A 20,802-nucleotide genomic window follows, 5' to 3' on the forward strand; every position below is an offset into this window, starting at 1 on the left:
TAGTGGAGGAAATGGTTAGTGGCTCTGTATGTCTTGCCATGATTTTTAGCTTAAAGAGTCATAAACCACGTTCATAAATGAGTCACCCATAAAAGCAGGTGACATCAAACCTAACACCAGGCTTCAGAAATAGCCCTAAGAAATCTGTGTGGAAAATGTGTTTTTACAGGATTCTCTACCAGCAATCACAAATACACACCAATGCTCATCACTGTCAACTCCTCTTTACAAACCTTTCACAATCACATCATGAAACACCTGAAAAGCTTCTTCAAGATTCAGGAAGAACTTGATGTATATAACAGATGGGATGTAGGCTTTGAAACTCAACAGTTCTGTGCGGGAATCGCAGCCCCATCCATGGATGTTCTTGGAAAAATTATCCTCTCTCTCATTTTCCTCAACTATAAAACCAGTTTGGTAACACCTCTCCCTTAGGTGATTATGAATATTAAACGAGATAATTTCTGGGTTGTTGCCAGGATGCAGTAAGGGGCTTCTGGGTCAGTGCCCAGCACACATGGGGAGCAGATACATTGTTCATTTTGTTTTTGTTAATATCTCCATCTTCTCTTAGTGAAGCCAAAATCAAAGAAAGAATGTGCCTGGAGGTTTAAGGCATCAGGGACACACCAGCGGATTGATGTTTTCAGTTGAAGCAAATATGTGTGTATGTGTGGAGGGAAGGCCACCTTCCGCAGGCCACCTCTGAGCAAGGCGTGGACCAGCCTTCTCTGCTGTGCAACTAGCGGTTGTGCAGTAAAGGTTCTGGTTCAGGGAGGGTGGGAGAGCCGTGGGGGCAGATGGGGAACCGGGAAGGATGTTATTTGCAATGGTTCAAGCAGGAGACATGGGCCCAGTAGCAACGGAAGCTGAGAGGAGGGGACAGACCAGGGACTTCTTCAGAAAGTAAAATAATGGGGTCCTGATGATTATTTGGATCTCGAGTGTGACAGACTGAGGCACCCATGATGCCTCACAGGTCTGGGGCTTCGGTGACTGGGTAGGTGGGGACCTCCCATGGAGTAGGTGGACTCAGGAAGGGAAGAAGACGGAGTGGGAAGATGCTGAGTTCCCTTTTGAAACATGTTGACTTAGGTGCCAAAGGACTTGTAGGTGGCGGTGTCCACCAGGCATCTCAACTTGCACCTGAATTTGGGATGCAAGGGAGAGGAAGCAAGGGCCTGTGGTCACTGCAGAAAATGAGATGGCCAGTGTAGGGGGTGAGCCTCGTGTGCAGAGGAAACAGTCACCAAACTGCTTTCTTTTCTGGAGAGGATTCTACAAAAGACATTCCCGAGGACAGCTGGGCAGAAGCCTGGACTCAAGAGTCCTAAGAGAGCATCTAGTCTAGACCTCATTTTGTAGATGTGGGGCTGACATGCCCCACAGGCCTTCTCCAGGATCCCAAGGCTAGTGCCACCAGGACCAGCCGCAGGCCTCCCAGGGCACCCCTTTCTCCACACTGGGGGTCTCCCTCTCTACTTCCTCCCTTGGTTCTCCCTCCCCTTGGCTGGGACGGGCTAGGCTGAGGAAAGCTGTAGGAATGGCCAAATGTGAAAAGAGGATAAGGAACAGGAGTGGTGGCAGTGATGGGACAAGGAGAGAGCAAGGCTCACATGGGGCCTGAGCACATGCCTCCAGCAAGTTAGTGAGGAACAACAAGCTAACAGAGAAGACCCTTACAGAAACTGCCGCCTTTTGCTGGAGAGTCGCTCAACTTTCAAATGCATTGTTCTCAGAGAAAGGGTTTACGCTGGTGCTCTTCAAACTTATTTTGCTAGCATTCTCTCAAAACACTTACTGTTAGTACCCAATTGAGCAAAACATCACAGATATATTACATATTTTTATACACATGATTAAACTGCAATCTCTCTCTCTCTGTTTTTTTCGTGAGGAAGATTGGGCCTGAGCTAACATCTGTGCCAATCTTCCTCAATTTTGTCTGGGGGATGCTGCCATCACTTGACAAGTCGTGTATGTCTGCGCCGGGATCCGAACCTGCGAACTCCGGGCCACTGAAGCAGAGCACATGAACTTAACCACTACACCCATAGGCCGGTCCTTAAACAGGAATCTCTTAATCACATGGATGGATTTTTCTTTAATTGGTTCATGTATCCTAGAGTGAAGCAAGGTTCAGCATCAATATTCTGACTTTTCACTTTTAGAGTTGTAAATATTGAGAAACCTTGTTCAGATAAATAAGTTAATGAGACTGAAAAGAATGTCGCTTAATATTTGGACTTCTTCTAAAGTACAGGTCAAAAGTGCTCTATCATTGGAAATGATTTTGCACAGTCTATATGAGCTAAGAGCTGGATTAGGCTCTGCTCCAAAGTTGTTGAAGGCAAAGAACTGGAAACCACTAAACTTGCAAAAGGAGTTTTTACCCAGTCTTTTGCTTCCGCAACACCTACACCAATATTTCAAATTGTCCCTTTGTTTGGCCTCCCCACAGCTTTTTACATACCAGGGCAACACACCTTGGTAAGGAGGGGAAAGGGTGATTATGAAAGAGGGCTCCCCTGCCAGTTCTGGTAGAGCAATACAGAAGCTGAAGATCTAGAAACCAACTTCATATCATCGTTTATATACACCTTGGAAAATTCTCTAAATTTTGCACCTCTGAGAAAGGGGCAGAACTAGTGAGGTGGGTTAGGCCTTCACCTGGGGTGAATGGAAATTTAAGGAAGCACCAAAAAAGTTCAATGATCATGATAAATAATATTTGAACATGATAGTTCAAAAAATCAAAATTAATGTAAAAAACATCAATGATGAACAAAAGTCAAAATTTAAAATAAAGACAAGATCCCAGGACAGGTGTACCCCAGGTTGAAGTCCACAGGTCTCAGTGTCCCAAATGCATTCGTGGCTGATGAAAGATGGGTAACGATTCTCTTGCCCATACTGCCACCTGCTGCCGGAAGCGGGCAATGCTCGCTGCCTGCCCCAGGTGAGCCAAGCAGCGCCTCTCCACCAGCCCCCACACTCACAGTGCAGGGGCGTGGTGCCCTCTTGCGGGTAGCCACCCACTCCCAAAACTTTGAAAAACCCCTGGCCACCAGCGTCCTGCTAGAGAGCTAAGTGGGGTAAAAAGAGCCAAGACTCAGAGTTGCAAGACCTAGACTTGAGTCTCAGCTTTGCCTCTTGAACAAATTGCATCACCCTACTGAGCCTGTTTCTGCACCTATGCTGGATCTCATTATGTCTTCCCATAATTGTTGAACTGTATGAGATGCTTTCTGTGACAATGCCGAGCAGACTATCTGGTATCAAGTATGTATGCAGTTCATTGTAAGCTACCTCCCCCAGCCCACCCCACCACCATGGATCAAATCAAACTATCACCAATTTATTACTGAAGGCGAGCCCGACACACTAAAAGGCCACCAGGAAGAGAAGGTACTGCATGTCCTGACAGTGGAGAAAACCATGGCTGATGAGATAAAGAAGGCTTCCCTTGGGAGGTGGCCTAGAGCTCAGCCGGCGTGGTTGGATGGACCAGGTCACACCAGGAGCTGGCCAATAGCCTCTGGAAATCACTAGGCCACTTTTCTGATTTTTTTTTTTTAAGATTTTATTTTTTTCCTTTTTCTCCCCAAAGCCCCCCGGTACATAGCTGTATACTCTTCATTGTGGGTCCTTCTAGTTATGGCATGTGGGACGCTGCCTCAGCGTGGTTTGATGAGCGATGCAATGTCCACGCCCAGGATTCAAACCAACGAAACTGGGCCGCCTGCAGCGGAGCGCGGGAACCCAACCACTCGGCCACGGGGCCAGCCCCTGATGTTTTATTTCAGGAGAGTTCCATCACAGTGGTGGTGGGATTGCTGAGGCCCTTGGAATCAGCCCTGGTTAAATCCTGGCTCTGCTACTTATCCTGTGTGATTAAAGGAAGTCATTTAACTTCCCTGAGCCTCGACTTCCTTTTCTACTAGGGGATAATAGCACATCTTGTCCTGGATGGATAAGATTAAATAAGGCAACGTGAATAAACTTCCTGCAATATAGTGGGCTCAGTAAGTGGTAGCTGTTACTGCTAGCAGGGAGCTTTCTGCGAGGAGCAAGAAGGAGGGGGACATGCCAGTTAGTCACTGTTGGCAACTGTCACACTTGGCTCCTAGACCAGTCCCCAGAGTGTGCTGGGAAAGATGGGGTGCAAATCTCTTTGGGGGCAGCCTGTGCTCTCACTCCCCAGCCCCACCCCGCCCCCAGCAGGACTCAGCATGTCAGTGCATCACAAAATGGATTCACAACAGGAGGGAGCAGGGGGTGGGAATGTCCCCCCTCACCTGGAAGGGATACTGGATTCCAACACATGGAAGCGGAGTCTACAAAAGGAAGCCTGGAAATCTGCATAAGGGCTGTAATTTAGATGATACTGTATCAGTGTTTATTTCCCGACTTTGATAACAGGGCTGTGCTTAAGTAAGAAACTGCCCTTGCTTTCAGTAAACACATACTAAGTATATAGGGATAAGGGGGCATCATGTCTGCAACGTACTGTCAAATAGTTCGGAAAAAATAAAAGGATAAAGCAAATATGGGAAAATGTTAATGTTTGGGAAATCTGGATGGAGGGTATGCAGGAATTCTTCCAGCTTTTCTATGAGTAGGAAATTATATGAAAAGAAAAGGTTATAAAAAGAAAACAGGCAGCAGCAGTACGGGGTTCTCTGTCTCCCCCTCCTGCTCTTTTCCTGCTCCCTCTCCTCAGGCTTCCTCTCCGTCCTCCTAGGGAGAAGCCATACGTGGTGTGAAAGGCGTGTGTCCCGCCCGCCTTCCTTCCCCAGCTCGGTCCCCGCCTCCTGCCACACGCCCTCCCCCTGGGCTTTCTGGCCGCCCGCCTCCTGGAAACCTCCCGCGCCGCGGGCCGGCGCAGACCGAAGGCATTCTCCGCGAGGCAGCACCGACTTTATTTGCAAAAGGAGGGGTGCCCGGCAAGCGGGGGCGGGGCGGGAAGGTCCCCGCGGCCCCTTTGCCGGCCCCCCACGACCCCGCCCCTCCTTCGGCCTCCCCACCCCCTTGCTCCCTCCCACCATCACCCTCCCACCCCCTCCTCCACCCCCCCACCCCCCTCCTCCACCCCCCACCCCACCCCACCCTACCCCACCCCGCCGCCGTCCCCCGCCGCCCGCTACACGATGGCGAACTGGCAGATGTAGGGCAGCTTGTCGCGGCAGCGCTTGTCGAACCACTTGCCGTTGGCCGCGCCCGACAGGGCGGCGCAGTTCTCGACCTTGCCGCCGTCCGGCTGCGCCGTGATCTCGGTCTCCCAGTTCTTGTAGGCGATGTGGCCGCCGGTCATGTCCACCCAGGCGCCCTCGGCCGCCATGTCGTTGAGGCCCAGCCAGATCTCGGCCTCGGCGCCCACGGCCTGGCGCAGGTACTCGTACAGGGCGTCGTTCTCCACGCCCGTCTGTGGGGTGCCCAGCGTGCCCCCGCGCGAGATGCAGTCCTCGCTCGCCTCGTGGAAGGTCTTCGCCTGGGTGAAGGCCAGAAAGCACTTCATGTGCACCTTGGTGCCCTTCAGGCAGACTGGGAGGGGGAGAAATGGCCGTCATCGAAGGTCTCCGGTTCCCGAGGCAAAGTGACAACCACCAGGGGCCGGCCCGCGCCATCCTCCATCCCGTCCCCATCCATCCCACCCGTCGTGGACGGCCCCCGGACCCAGGCAAGAGGGCCGTGCTGTGGTGGACGCTGATGCAGAGCCCACATCCCCATTCAAGACGTCCTGGTGCTCCGGCCGCTGGGAGCGAGGTCAGCGCTCAGCTGCAGACACCCTCTAGCTCAAGGCCACACCCCTTCCCAGGAGGCCACCTCCAGTGCCGGAGGGATGTGGGAGTGTAAAGGCTGGTCATCTCTGCCCAAGGCAGGACAATTCTCAAGGGCCCTTTCAGCTTCGGGGTTCCCTGCTGTGGCAGAGGCTGGCATCTGGTCTGTACTGCTGCCCAGTTCCCCCTCTGATGGGCTGCTTCCTTCCCTTACCTGCACGGGTGGGATCCAAGGACTCCCCCTAATAAATAAACCCCATCTCAGAGTGAGCTTTCCAGGGAGCCCAGCCAGAGCCACCTGCTGTGGTCTTCCCTCCATAAGATCAAGCAGCTTGCAGGGCCGGGGCCATGCACACCCAGAGCCTAGACCACACTCCAGGTACCCAGGAGCCCAAGTCCCTGCCAGGAAGCCCAGGCAAGCTCCCAGCACCTGCCAGGCGCCTCTTCCATGGTCAGTGCTCCTGAGAGCTGGTTGGGGCCGGGGCTGAGAGCTGAGACTGCAAGACCCTCAGACAGAAGAGGTGGCACAGGCTGTGGGCCAGGGGCCGGCTCCTTCAGGCATGGAATTCCAACGCCTCCAAGAATTCTAAATCTGAGTCTGGCCTCAAAGGTTGTGATGAAGGTATATATTTGGTCAAGTTAGGAGGATAGAATGTGTTTTTACTTAGCAGCTTCTTCTTTAGCTTGGTTTATATCTTAAATATTTAGACAGATGGGGGCGTGTGTCCCCATTTGTCCTCTTGCTGCAGACCTTGCAAATGTTAGGGGTGGGTGTGCACTTCGCCTCCCATCCGCTCACTCACCTGCTCACTCAGTTACTTCCCCTCCACTCACTCAACAAACGTCTCATGTCCCCGTGGACGTCTGACATTCGGGAACTCTAAACTTGGGGCCTGAAGCTCTACGAGGTGTCTTTACGCACAGACTCTGTGCCAAGTCAGGCGGCCCTACCCCACGCTGTCCTGCGGCTTATCCAAGCCGGCCTTCATTGCCCTTCCCAGCCTGGCCCCACACTGCCTTTCCCTCCTGCCGGGGACACTGACTTGCTGCTTGGACCCCCTTTGGGGATGAAGGACCCCAGCTGCTGAGAGAGCTGCAGGAACCAGCCCTTAGCTCTCGGCCCCCTTTGCAGATGGCTGTGATGGATGACAGCCACCTCGCCCAAGGCAGGCCGCTTCCCAGAGCAGCCTGCACCCAGGGACTGGCCAGGGATCCCTCCTGCCCCAACTCGGGACAGCTCTAAAGGGTCCTCCATCATCAGGGCTCCCTCTGCAGTGGCCTGAGGCTCTCGTTGAAACCACAGTGCAGCTCAGTTTCTCCCTCTGTCCACTCCTGCTTCCGCCTGTCCCCTCCCTTCCTCAGGTGCCAATCCTAAGGGTACTCCCTAATAAACCTCCTGCAGCTGAACTCCAGCTCAGGGCTGCTTTCTGGGAGCCCTACCTGCAACACCCCCTCCCACACAGTTAGTCCTCAATAAATGTTAGTCCTAGTACCTTATCGTCGTCACTAACATCTTGTTGCTCCCATCTGTTTACGATCCTGTTGATCCATGCTAGCCCTCTTCCATGCCTGGGCTCCTGCCATGCTCTCTGCATCTCCCTACACGAGCGTTAAGGGCTCCAGTGAATACACCGATTCCGTGAAGGTATGGAGGCTCCAGGAGAGCAGGGCCCTGGCTGGGTCACCTCTGCCTCCTTTAGCCTGGCAGAGCCACGCTGGGTGGGCACCTCACGTGCATTCACTGACTTGGGGAAGGAAGGGGCAGATGGCAGGAGGGGAGGGTTGCTCCCCTAAGCTCTCATTCTCTCAGCTCTTTGGCTAGGTCGACAGAGCTCAGGAGTGCTTTGGGTGGGGTGATTGACAAGGGGGTTTGCGGGTTGTTGGAGTAAAGGAGAAGACGATGAGAGGGGGAAGCTCCCCAAGGAGGCCAGGAGACGTGGAGGGGGTTGTCTGGACCTCCATATGCCATGGAGTTTTGCAGGGAGGTCCCCATCACATCACCCCACCTGAGGGGGCAAGTGGCATCTGGGTTACATGGACTTTGTGCAAGAACAAAGCTTAGACGTGAGAGAGACCTTAGAACTTGCCCTGCAAATCTATTCCCACCCCTTCTGCTTTATTGAGGAAACTGAGGCTGAAGTGGCACTGTGCTCTTTTTAAACATCCCCTCTGTGGCAGACAGTGTTGGTTGACCCAAACAACACCCTTCTCCCTTCTCCCTTGTCTGTCTCCACTACGGAGGCTGGAAAAGCTTCACTCTTGCCTTGAAGCTACAGGTTTTGGTCAACAGGATGGAAGTCAAAGACTCTTCCTTTCCTTCTTGCCTGGAATGCGCTCATGATGCCTGGGGTTAGGGAAGCCATCTTGGAACCATGAGGCGAAGCTTCTAAACAAAAGCAGCTACCTACTTCCAGACTCACTTTTTGCTTAAGCCACTGTTAGGTTTTCTATTACTTGAAGCCAGAACATCCCTGGTAGATACTTCTTTTCTAGAGCCCCCTTCCCCTACCTCCCATGTTAAACAAATTGTCCAAAGTCATGTTTTTGTCCTTCCTTTGACAAAGATTTCCTGAGTGTTGATATGTGACAGGCACTAGGCCGGGCAGTGTGACGGGAGAGACAGAGGTAATCAAAGGAAACACAGCCTCTGTGTTCCTGGGGCTTATAGCCTAGTAGGGGAGGCAGACACAAATCAGCGAATGAATCTGACATTACAAACTGCAATACATGCAATGAAGGAGAGAACATCATTCTATGAGAGCCTGGTGAGACGAGGGATTAGAGAGTCACAAGAAGGTGAAGCTAGAGGCATTAATTAGGTGGATCTTGAGGAGCCCAATTCAGGGCGCTAGAACAGCATGTGCAAAGGCCCTCTGGTGGGAGGGACAGAGTGCGGCACTTTAGAGGGACAGAAGGACGGCCCGTGTGAATGCTGAAAGAAAAGATCTGAGTTGGAAGCTGAATGTGAAAACTACCTAATAGGAAGTGTCCCGGAGGTTTCTGAGGAAGCAAATGGGAAGGGGAGGGCCGAGGCCCAGGAGATGGATGCACCTTGGTCAGAGAAGCCACAGGTGAGAGGGTGGCTGTGGGCACAGGGAGGGCTGTAGATTTCCTAAGAGGCCGAGGTGATTCCCAGATGATCACTTGAAAGACAGCAGACCAGAGCTAAGAGCAGAGTCTGCCCCTCTCGGTTGTTGGTAAGACACTCAGCTTCTCAGGGGAAAATGGCGGTGGGCTTATAGGAATAGGCCGACGCTTGGGTTTCTGTGAAGGATGAATTAATGTACAGAAAGTACTTAGAACAGGGCCAGGCATGCAGCAAGCTCATGTTTCCTGTTCTCGTTGGTCTATATTCTCTACTGAAGAGGTAGAGGAGTCAGAGATGGGTGGAAAGTGGAGATGATATGAAGGAACATGGTGGACAGGGAGAGAAAGGATTGCCCAGGAGGGCTGGCCAGGCAGCGCTGGGCAGGTGGCAGCGACCTGACTGTGCCCCAGCTCCGCAGCTGCTGACACACAGGGAGTGAAGCCAACGTGCCCCCAGGGCTGTGGGGGCCACCTGAGTGGAGAGTCTCCTGGGAGCTCATTAGGGTGGGCCACTGCCTCCCCCACTGAGCACTTGGGGGGCCATGCTTCCAGGGGGCAGTAGTGGAGTCTGTGGGAAAGCCTTTTGTCCTTTTGGCATAGTCCCACTTCCACACACATCAGGGGATCTCCCCTAGAGGAAGCAGGCTGAGGAGGGGACTCCCTGACCGGGTGCCCCTGGCCTTCAGGGCTGGCCTAACAGAGCCAGCTGGGGCCCCGGGGCTGGCTGGAGGCACAGGCACGCTGCTGGCTGCCGGCCTGAGCCCTTCTCTCTGGTGTGCCCCTGCCCAGAGAGGCTGCCTCCGCACTCACCCGTCTGCAGGGCCTGCTGCTCCTTCAGCAGGGCCACCTCCTGGGCCAGGCTGTCCAGCTGGCTCTTGAGCTCCTCAAACATCTTTGGGGTCACGACATCTAGGATGAGTCAGAAGGAAGTGGAGACCATCACAGACATGTGAGGAAGGGATTGGGGCAGGGCAGGGACTGGGCAGACTGGCCCCGGAGACCTCCCAGGTTCACCTGCCCAAGCTGGAGGAGCAGGCCTAGGACCAGCAGGGCAGGCGCTCCAGCCTGGGGCCGAGGCCGGCAGCACAGGTCCGCGTGTGCCTGGGCTCTGAGGCTGCATGGAAGTGAGTGACCCGGAGCAAGTTGCTCAGCCTCTCTGAATTCAGTTTCCTCATCTGTAAGGGGGCAATATCCCCACCTCGAGGACTCTGGAGAAGACTAGAGACTAAGAGAAATAAAGCATGTGGCCAGAGCTTGGCTCATGATCGACCCTGTGACCTGGGTAATGTGTGTGTTCTATGCCACCACTGCTTCACAGACAGGAAACTGAGGCCAGACTGAAGCAACTCGCCTAAGATGGCAGAGCCAGCAGTTGGCAGGGCTGGCCCGAACCCACGTCCGCCTGGCTGCAGGCTTGCTCTTCCCTCTCTCCGTGACAGCACACAGATTCCCAACGTGAGCATCCGGAGCAGGAAGGCCCTGTCGGGAGCCGCTTATGCAGAGTCTGCAGGGGCAGGTGGAAGTGTCTTTCTCCATGTGTGTGTAAGCCGAGGGCCTGTGGGTGGATCCCAGGCTTTCTGAAATCCCAGGGGTTTCAGGAAAGGCTGTGCTCAGCTTGAGCAGAGGGTGGAGAAGCACTTCCAGGGGCCATTTGGCCGGGCTTGCATGAAGTCCACGGTCATGAGGGGTGAGGTCAGAGCCTTTGTCCACCCATAAGATGCCTTTGCAGGGAAATCACAGGGATCGCAAACACAGGCAAGAAACATACTTGTATGTACGGAAATTGGTGACGTAACTTATCAAATATGAGGAAAAAATGCGAGATGAGCAAGACAAAAAAGGAAGGATTTGGGCTGGCAAACTAGCCTGACTGGGTTATGCGTGCCTCACACTGGGCCTCTGCCTCAGCCAGTTCACAGCAGGTCTGTACCCCATCACATGATGCACCAGCACAGGGTGCCATGTCAGGTTGTGCAAGTTGGGTACTGCACAAGGGCACTCAACTGAGAGGACAAGTGGGGGCCCATTTCTAGCCCCTGAGCCTCGCCCTGGATATGCTGTCTGACCAGACCAGAGAAAGGTGTGCCTTTCTTTAATTTGTCAGCTCAGAGGGGGAACCTTTTATAATCTGCACCAAGGTGCCTGTGTGTGCAAGGGGCCCTCCAGGGACTGGCCAAGGAGCAAGGCGCTAGCAGTAGTCCACCCCAGGAAGGTGTGGGAGTAGGGGCATCTCCACAGCTCTGGGTGAGCAGTCAGGAGGCCCTTGTGCTGCCCTCTATCTCTGAGCCTCAGAGCCTGATGCAAGTTATTGGAGTGGATGCCCTCCAGGTCTCCCAGTCCGTTTCTAAGGGCCCAGGACCCCCTGTGTGACCCCCCCTGCCCCCAAGCTCCTCTGCCAGGCATGGCCCTGAGGGCCCTGGAGCTCCAGCTGCCGGAGCCCTCCCTGCACGCCTCACCTCTGGCTGACCCCCGCACAGCCACTCAGGCCACACCCCACCCCATGAGCAGATGAGTTCCCAGAAGCACCCTGGGCTCTCCCCCCTCCCCCGACCCTGGGGGCTGGGGTCGGGGCTCAGCACATGCTGTCCTTTCCTCTGTTAGCTGGTCTCACCACCTTGTGACATGCCCTCACCCTGGCACCAAGGGGTCTCCTGGGTCAAGGCCCTCCTCTGGACTCCCTCCCTGACTTCGGTGCACGGGCCGACAACTAGATTCTCCCTGTGATCCTCAATCCTGGCAGCTCCAAGGAATCGCTGGAGACTTAAGGAAAAGGCGGATGCTGGGGCCCACACCCCAAGCCAGCGTTTCCCGGGCTGGGCCCCGGGCACCTGGGTTTTAGTGTATTCCAGAGTAAAACCACTGTGGCTCTCATGTCGATTTGCATCTTAGGAGCAGGGACAGTGACCCTCTGCTAGGGTGCTCGGCACACCCATCGGCCCCATGTGGAGAAAGAGCTCCACAAGCATCTGTTGTATATGTGGCAAGAGGTGGCAGGAAGAAAGACCCAGGCGAGTCGAAACACTGAGGTGGGTTTCAGTGAGAGGCTGGGGCGGAACAGGACGCTCCCATTGCTGTCGGCTGTGCTGTGGGCCTTGGGGATCCTGGACCTCCAGGGGCAGCTCCATGAAGCCCACTTGGGGCCAGGGTCTGAATGACAGCTGCAGAGGACCAAGGCATCGTGTGGTCTGACCTTCTCCTTTTTGACATCATCAAATACATGATTTACATGATGAAATAGATAAATACTAAATCTTTGGTAATTGAGAAATTAGCAACTATTTTCCACATTCAAAAATTCTATTATTTGAGGGGCCGGCCCGGTGGCGCAGCGGTTAAGTTCGCACGTTCCGCTTCTCGGCGGCCCGGGGTTCGCTGGTTCGGATCCCGGGTGCGGACATGGCACTGCTTGGCAGCCATGCTGTGGTAGGCGTCCCACGTATAAACTAGAGGAAGATGGGCACGGATGTTAGCTCAGAGCCAGGCTTCCTCAGCAAAAAGAGGAGGACTGGCAGTAGTTAGCTGAGGGCTAATCTTCCTCCAAAAAAAAAAAAAAAAAATTCTATTATTTGCCTTTAGAAAGAACATCCCTTGGTGGCAATTTTAGCTAATGCTCATGGACACAACCATGCATGGTATTGTCTTCTCCTTTTAATGAACATTTTCTGGAAGATAATATATGCATATAATAATAAAAAACAGTTCAAAAAGTTAAAATCTCCTTCCCAATTGAGACTGCCCTCAGCTCCTCAGTTTCTCTTCCCAGAGGTAATTACTGTTACTAACTCTTGTGGATCCTTCCAGCAAAATTCTATGCAGATACAGGTAAATACATATTTTTATATAAATCCCTTTTTCAAAACATGTCGGCACAGTATCCATTCTGTTTTGAACTTTTGTTTACTTTATAAACTGAACGTTGGAGATTATTTTCCATCAGCACCCAGATCTGCCCTCTTTTGTCGCAGCCCCGTCAGTCTCCATGGTCCTGATGTGCCTTTCTGTACATCACTAGTCCATGGCCAATGGGCAGCTGTCCATTGACAGAGGAGGCTCAGAGAGGGGCCTGAGGGTGGCCCACACCCCTCACTCTGCCTTTTTTGTGCTCTTGGCACTAGCCGCCTGGTTCTTGGCCTAAATCTGCACTCTCATCCCCTGGAACTCTCTCTCCTGGCCTCTGAGCCCTGGGGGGTTGACAGTTCGGGTCATTGCCATGGCATTTTGCTAATGTTGTCTCAACACAGCCTGGGGTGACGTCACTGCAGGCAGGGCTCCAAGGGCAGGCCTTGCTGCAGCCAAGACAACCCAAGGACACCCCACACCCCAGAGGTGACAGAGTGGGAGCAAAGCTACTTCCAGAGTCCAGTTTGGGTTTGAAAATTTTTATTTCCTCAAGGCTGTGATACACTATAGAACTGAGAATTAACTTGTTCCAATTTTTTCCCTGTATATCAAGTATATCCTATGTGCCAGGCACTGGGCTGTGCACTTTATATGTTTTGTCTCATTAAATTCTCACAATATGCCTCTGAGAAAATGTCACTATTCCCATTCTACAGTTGAGAAACCCAAAGTTCAGAGATGACAAGGCAAAGCCCGTCGGCTCTCCCTGATGAGAGTTGAGCATCTCCAGACTGCCAAGCCAAAGGTTTGATTTCTTTAAAATATTGGGGGAGGGGGTAGCGGATGTCAGTTTAGATGATCTGGAAGGTTCTTTCTGATTCTGAGAATCAGTGATCCTTATAGTTCTGACAACTGCCCCTGCTACTGGAGAATTCCCTCAGGCCCCAGGGGGCACTTCACTAAAGTTCCCGGGACTCATCAAGAAGGAAAATGAAGGGACAGAGCATGAGGAACAGCGAAGGAGAGGGCCATCAGCTCCCTGGAAGATGGGGAGGGGCCCCGCCCCCTCCTGCTTACCTTTCTTGGCATTTGCAGCCTTCTTGACCTTGGGGTTTGGCTCCTCAGTGGTGACCTGAGTCAGGAGGGAGAAGAGGCAGAGGAGCAGGTAGGCCCCCCAGAGCTCCATGCTGCCGCACCGCCGGGGCTGCTGCTGCCTGCAGTGGCCTGGATGGGAGAGCAGTGGCAGCTGCCGCCCAGGCTGCACGTCTTAAGGCAGTGGCCACGAGGACCTCTGTCCAGGAAACCCTCCCAGACTTGGCTGCAGGCATGCCAAAAAAAAAGCCTGCAAAAGGAGGAAGGCCCAGGAGCTGCAGAGCCTCGCCTCCCGAGGAACACCCACCCAGATGCTGGCCCTGCCTTCTAAAACAGAGTCATTATTTTCTAGGATTCTGAGAAATACAGGAGAGCCATCATAACTCGCATCTGTTGACATGCCCTGCCCTCGCATTAGCTCATGGAGGCCTCACACGAGCAACATGGGGGAAGTACTGTCATTTCCCCATTTTACAGGTGAGGAAACTGAGGCTCAGTGAGGTTAAGGGACTTGCCCAAGCTACCCAACCCTTACAAGCAGTGCCAGTATTTGAACCCAAGTGGGGTGACTCCAGAACGGTTACACTACAATGCCTCTTTACAGAGTGATCTTGGGCTAACTGCCTAATTGTTGAGAATGTTATGATTATTTTGTGGTTCTGTCTCTATGCACTTGATGCATCTTTGGTTAAAAATGCAAAGGAATCCTCTCCTTTCTTCACTTCCATTTCTCAGCCATCTTATCCTGAAGCAGAGGTGACCATGGTGGGAAAGGGGGAGGCCATGGTGCCCCAGAGCAGTGTCAAAGATGGTGTGGGGTGTCGGGGCTCAGCAGGGTGGAGGGGTCATCCCCAGGGGAGTGGAGGCCCTGGAAGGAGTGCTGAAGCCCAAGCGAGGAGAGGAGGGGATCTGCATGGGAGAGAGGGTGGCAGCAGACCTGAGAGGTTAGTTACATACGGGGGCATCCATCGAATAAGCAAATCTATTAAAGACAATGGGAGCCAGGTTTCTCATCGTTGGAGAAGGGAGGCACAGAGCGAGAACGAATCCTATGGCAGAGGATTAAAATTGGGGCCATCAATGTGCAATTTTGGACTTCAACATATAAAGATGAATCCATAAATTTAGACAGGAATGTGCACATCTGTTCCCCAGCTGTCACTGGGAGGGCCTGGGAGCAGCAACCCTTGCAAAGCCTCCAACATTCCTAGCATCCAAGCACGGGCTTCTAAATAGAGCTTTCCATTAAAAGGAGCCAGAGCACCTTGGAGAAATGGCTGATTTCAGGGCTGGGGCAGGGAAAGTAGAAAATGAGCCTGGAACAAGTTGTTTTGCCAGAAAGCAAGGAATTGGTTAAAGAATGATGGGGACATGTCAGCAGGACACACAGCCAGCTTGAAGGAGCTTCCAAGGGCCATCAGGGACAGTTTGAGCATCAAAATGGTGATGGTAACCATAAAATAGGAAACCACGAGCGCACAGAGATATAAATAAATGAGTGAAAACACCGAAAGTCTGATGAGGAATGGGATATTTTCATAGTCTTAAACTATGTGCCCACAAAACAGTTATTAAAATTACAAGGAGAAAAAGAGTGACGTCCGAGTGGAGAAGCTGGGCAGACATCACGTCAGTCAAGTGACCAACAGCATCAATAGTAGGACAAGGGAAAGCCTGCGGCCTCTGAGCACCTGAGGGGCTGAGGTGAGAACGGCATCGCCCCCGTGAGATTCCTGCCAAAGAAGCATCACACAAACCCACACCGAGGGGCCTTCCACAAAATGACAGCCCACGTCTGAGGAATGTTTCAGACTGAAGGGGATTGAAGACACATAACAAAAAATGCAACGTGTGATTCTGGACTGCCCCTTCCGCTCTCAAGGACGCTATTGGAGCAACTGGAGAAAGCTGATGAGGAGCGCGGCAGTGACATATCTGGTTACTGTCCGGATCTGGATGGTGTGCTGCAAGTACGCAGGGGCGTGGCCTTGTCTGCAGGAAACAGGCACTGAACCATGAGGTGGTGGTGGGGCATCAGGTGGACCACTTACAAATGCTTCAGGGGACGAACGTGCTTTATGCTGTAGTTGCAAATTTTCTGTGAGTTTGAGATTGTTCAAAAAGAAAATGCAGTACTATGTGATTCAGGCTTCCAGGGGCCCGCCTTGCCCCATCTGAGTTGGGGAGGGATCTGTCTGCAGCCTAGCTGGCCTGGCCCATAGCACTGTGGTCACACCAAGGGCAGGAGCCCTGGACAGGCAGCGAGCACTGGCAGGGCCCTTTAATGATGCTGGGCTCCATCTCTCACATTCACAGAGCAGGAGAGGGTTTTATATCACAGCTGGGCCCTCAGTGAGACAGCTGGGGCGGAAGATTACACGGCCTAACAGGGTTAGGGGCCTGCTTCCTGGAACTCTGGGTGGGTAGCACGTGGCAAGAGAAAATTACTATTCTTTTTTCTCTCTCTAACTCCTTGGTGTTCCAGGTTTTCTCATCTTGGCTCTTTGGCAGTAAGGAAAGGGAAGAAGTTTGTTTCCCAGCATGAGGCGCCAGAGGCCCCACATTTTCCAGGATGGGCCTGATTGTTGAGGCCCTGCCCGAGATCTGTTGGGGAGGAAGTCCCAGAAAAGCTCTGCTGTGCCGATTCAGGAAACTGGGACCCCCTAGGCGGCTGCTCCGTGTCTCGTCACACAGGAGCCACACAGCCGTACTGTGTCAGGACCCCCTGGAAACGTTAGCACCCCATCAGTCCCTCATTCACTCCACAATGTGGTTGGGCCTATGTGAGGCTCTGGGGGCTCAATGTGAGGGGCACTGTGCCATTGGGGCTGTGGTGGGCTCTTACAGGGCACCCAACGCAGCAGGGCAGGGCAAGGAAGGAAGGCAGCCCTGACCTGAGGAGGGAACACAGAGGGGTTGGCCGGGGAGTTTTGGGGGGGAGGAGGGGGAAGGAGGGTGGACAGTGCTCCAGGCCAACAGCACATTCTAGATCCTGTGAGGAAGAAATAAAGCTGGAGATGTAGAACAGGCCAGATCTGAAAGGGCTGTTCCAGCCTGTTAAAAGACTTGACACAAGCCTGGAGGCAGTGGAGGCCAACAAAGAACAAGCTGGGGAGGGCAGTGATCAGACCACTCTTGGGAGAGAGCATTTGGGCTGCTAAGTGGCGGGTGGGGGGTCCCAGAGATGTAACAGGGAATCTTTAAGCATCTGTCCAACATCAGCCCCCAAGCAAGATGGGACCACACTTCACTGGGGGAATGCGACTCTTTCCTACTTGACCTGGCAAGTGAACTCTCCACACTTCAGGAAAGCTTGCTTAGAGCACTTTCCATTGAGCAGTGAGCAGTGTCTTCAGCTTTTTCACCTTGCAGGTTTTCAAGAGCCTGTGTGTGTGCATGCGGGCGTGCATGACACAGAGCTCCTCTACAAGCACCTAGGTGTCACCTAGGCTGTTAAAATGACTGATGTGAAATCACAGGAGGGGAGGTGCCTTGGTTTGGGGCCTCCCCAGGTTTAGGCTTGGCATGTCTCCCAAGGAAGGCCTACCCAGCGCGACACACCAGCAGCCCAGAGGGAAGACAAGTTCATCACACACCGTAAATTTGGACTCGTCACCAGTGCCTGGAGCACCCTCAGAATGTTTTAAAAGGAGGTCTTGTCTTGTGAATATCATGTTGCCCTGCATCATATTTGTGTTAAAAGTGCTATTTCATTAAATGTAAATATTTAAAATATATCACCATTTTTCATAACCTTGTTTTGGCATTTCATTTTTTAATTGCTTCAGTGGGCCTCAAAAAATGCAAGTGGCCCACTGTCTCTCAACCTCTGAGTTACAAAGCAGGGTGGAAGAGGCTGTCTGGTATAACCACCCCTCGATGGGGGGGTGTCCCTTTCCATTGAGTCTGTCAGACGCCTCCATGTGCTTGCTTAAACCCCTCCTGGGATGAGCAGCTCATTACTCTGCAAAGCAGCTGGTCCCATCATTAGACACTCAGCTTGCTATAAAGTCCCCCACGGTGAGGCAGGCAGGCCTCCGAAACATCACCCAGTGGTCCCTGGTGCCAGCCTCTGGAGCAATCGTCTAAGAGGCAGGCAAATATTTGAACTTGGCCATCGTGTCCTTCTTTGACTGTCTCTTCTCCATGTTCCTTTCCCCTTTTCCTCCCAACTGGCTTCTATGATACAGTTCTAGGACTTTTTTAACCTTCCAGAAAATCATCTTTGGACAGAAGTCTGCTTGTTACTGTCCTTGTTGTGGCTTAGCTCCCAGAACAAAACATGTTCTCAAGGGGCTTGCCTGTGGGCAGGGGCCTTTGTCTCCTGTGGTCAGACTGGACACTCTACAAGCATCTGGACAAGCTACAGATGCACAGGCTCTTTGTAGCAACCATGCCTCATTTGTTGCCAGTGTTGAGCCTATGGCCATTAAATACCCAGGTCCCCTTGTGCACCCCCAGCTCTCCCTGGCCAGGCGAGAACTGCCACCGTGGCCACCTGCAATGGACTCACCGACAGCCCTGGTGGAGTCTATGGATCTCATCTTCCCAGCAGGAAAGATCTCCTGCTGGCACTGTCCACAGGGCCTTGACCAGCCGGTACGGCAGCAAGCGTGGTAGTTTCAGCCAGGAGAACACTGGATTAACGTTCATGAGTGATCCACTTTCAAGGAAACATCCCTGCACTAACACACTACCCTCAGGCCTTTTTTTTTTGTCACATTGATTTGTAACAGTGTATAAATTTCAGGTGTGGGATCATTATATTTCGCCTTGGTATAGACTGCACGTGTTCCCCACCAAAAGTCTAGTTGCCATCTGTCACTGTACACGTATGTCCCTTAACCCTTCACCTTCTCCACACCCACCCTTCCTCTCTGGTAACCACCAATCTGTTCTCTGTATCTATGTGTGTTTATCTTCCACATGAGTGAGATCATATGGTATTTGTCTTTCTCATCTGACTCATTTCACTTAGCATAATATCCTCAAGGTCATGAATGGATAAAGTGTGGTATATACACATATATATACAAAGGGCCATCTTTTCATACCAATTTCCCTGCAGAAAGAATGATCTTGATAATAAAGCCTAGAGGCAGAAAAAATCAGGAGACAGCTCTAAAAGGCACATTTCAGTTTTCAAGCGTTTTTTTTTTTTTTCTTTTTCCTCCAAAGCTGGGAAGTCTGAGTTACATAAAACCAGCTCTGGCCACCCCACCCAGGTCAGCTCAAACAATGGGAAAACTTCTGGCCCAACACGGACCCATCCCCACCCGCTATCCTCGCCCTGCACAGATGTTTCCTTTCAGCTCCACTGGCCCTATGTCAACAGAAACGTGGCCTGCCTATGGAGACAGAGAACTCTGCACACTGTCCTCAAAGGTAAGAGCATCCACAGTGCACCGAGGATATTGCAAGGGCAGTCTCCGCTGTTAGTCAAAACCAAAGACAAGGGTCTGCAACCTTGGCTTCGGTGGCCCTCATTACAACAGCAATTTGCTCCTTTTCAAACCTTGTTGGCCTGGAGCTCTGCCATTCATTCCACAAGTATTGCCTCTCTCCCGTGTGCCTGGGCCTGGGGCACACAGTACTGGGGGAGGCAATACACCACTTGGCCAAGTTCTTGGATCTTGTGGGGCCCAAATTTCTTGTTGTTTTGTTCCTAAAGGTCACCAGTGTCCTAGTCGAAAGAGAACTGGGGGCTGCCCCCTTGGCCAAGTGGTTAAGTTCGTACATTCCGCTTTGGTGGCCCAGGATTTTGCTGGTTCGGATCCTGGGCGCAGACATAGCACTGTTCGTCAGGCCATGCTGAGGCGGCGTCCCACATACCACAACTAGAAGGACCCACAACTTAAAAAAAAAAATACACAACTATGTACTGGGGGGCTTTGGGGAGAAAAAGGAAAAATAAAATCTTTAAAAAAAAAAGAAAGAAAGAGAACTGGGAGAACTGGGTTCCAAATCTGGTTCAGACAACTGATTTTGTGTCCTTCGGGGCAAGTTATTCAAGACCCAGATTCATCTTCCATAAAATGGGGCAATAATCTCTACTCTACCTAAACAATGGGATTCTTGCAAGGAGCACACAGAGATCCCATGTGTGAGGCAGCTGGGCAATCTGCGAAGGTATGGGGAGGAGGAGGACTGGTCTGAGAAGCCACACGGCCCTCAGGGCTCGCTGGCCTCTGTCCACCCCCTTTATTCCTTCTCTCCAGGGGCAAGACAGTAAATTACCTGATTTGTAAATGTGGGAAGAATAAACTGGGCATGCTCAGCCCAGTTTTGCACTTACCTGATGTCTTCAGCTATATCTCACACAAGAGAAAATCTGATTAGCTCTATAGGATGCTCAGGAGATTTCAATCCACCTTACTGACACTCTCTGCCACCCCTCCCCCATATAGCTTTAGAATTTGAGAAAAACTCAGCTGTGCACTTAGAGATCCTGAAGTTTCCAAATTATCACACTAGCCCTATACAACCTCACCAGTTTTGCTGGCTTTTCTTTTCCCTCCATAGAGTCCCTCTATGTGCACCAAGTGTGACCCTTAGCCCGTGTCCAGAATCTGCAAATGCCCCCCTGGGGAAGAAAATGGCTGGTAACAGACTGCTCACTCCTTAAGATCTCTTCCTTCTCTGGAATTTTTCAAAGAACTAGCTTTTGGTTTCATTAGTTTTCTCTATGGATTTCCTGTTTTCAATTTCATTGCTTTCTTTATTCTTCTGCTTACTTTGGATTTAATTTGCTCTTCTTTTTCTAGTTTCCTAAGGTGGAGGCTTAGATAATTGATTTTGGATCTTTCTTCTTTTCCAATATATGCCTTCAATGCTGTAAACTTCCTTCTAAGCACTGCTTTTTGTACATTCCACAAATTTTGGTAAGTTGTGTTTTCATCTTAATTTAGTTCAAAATAGTTTTTCATTTCACTTGAGATTTCTTTGACCCATGTGTTATTTAGAAATGTGTTGTCTGAAGTATTTTGAGACTTTCCAGCTA

The 20,802-nt window shown here is 51.9% G+C and overlaps 1 protein-coding gene across 1 annotated transcript; it reads right to left on the minus strand.

Moving 5' to 3' along the window:
• Positions 1-5,117: 5,117 nt before the first annotated feature.
• CLEC3B (C-type lectin domain family 3 member B) lies at positions 5,118-14,032 on the minus strand. The gene is made up of 3 exons (XM_003363128.5): positions 13,788-14,032; positions 9,681-9,779; positions 5,118-5,547 (listed from the first exon to the last, which is right to left on the minus strand). Exons 1-3 carry the CDS (start codon positions 13,894-13,896, stop codon positions 5,147-5,149), a joined length of 609 nt encoding a protein of 202 aa, XP_003363176.1. The 5' UTR covers positions 13,897-14,032; the 3' UTR covers positions 5,118-5,146.
• Positions 14,033-20,802: the final 6,770 nt, after the last annotated feature.

Source organism: Equus caballus, chromosome 16, assembly GCF_041296265.1.
Source record: "Equus caballus isolate H_3958 breed thoroughbred chromosome 16, TB-T2T, whole genome shotgun sequence".
Taxonomy (NCBI): domain Eukaryota; kingdom Metazoa; phylum Chordata; class Mammalia; order Perissodactyla; family Equidae; genus Equus; species Equus caballus.

Bases quoted from the DNA above. Each gene is read 5' to 3' on its own strand.
- CLEC3B (XM_003363128.5), bottom strand. From the start codon at position 13,896: ATGGAGCTCTGGGGGGCCTACCTGCTCCTCTGCCTCTTCTCCCTCCTG. The intron at 9,780-13,787 runs GTAAGCAGGAGG...GACTCATCCTAG, and splicing joins GGCTGCAAATGCCAAGAAAG to ATGTCGTGACCCCAAAGATG. The intron at 5,548-9,680 runs GTGAGTGCGGAG...TCCCCCTCCCAG, and splicing joins GCAGCAGGCCCTGCAGACGG to TCTGCCTGAAGGGCACCAAG.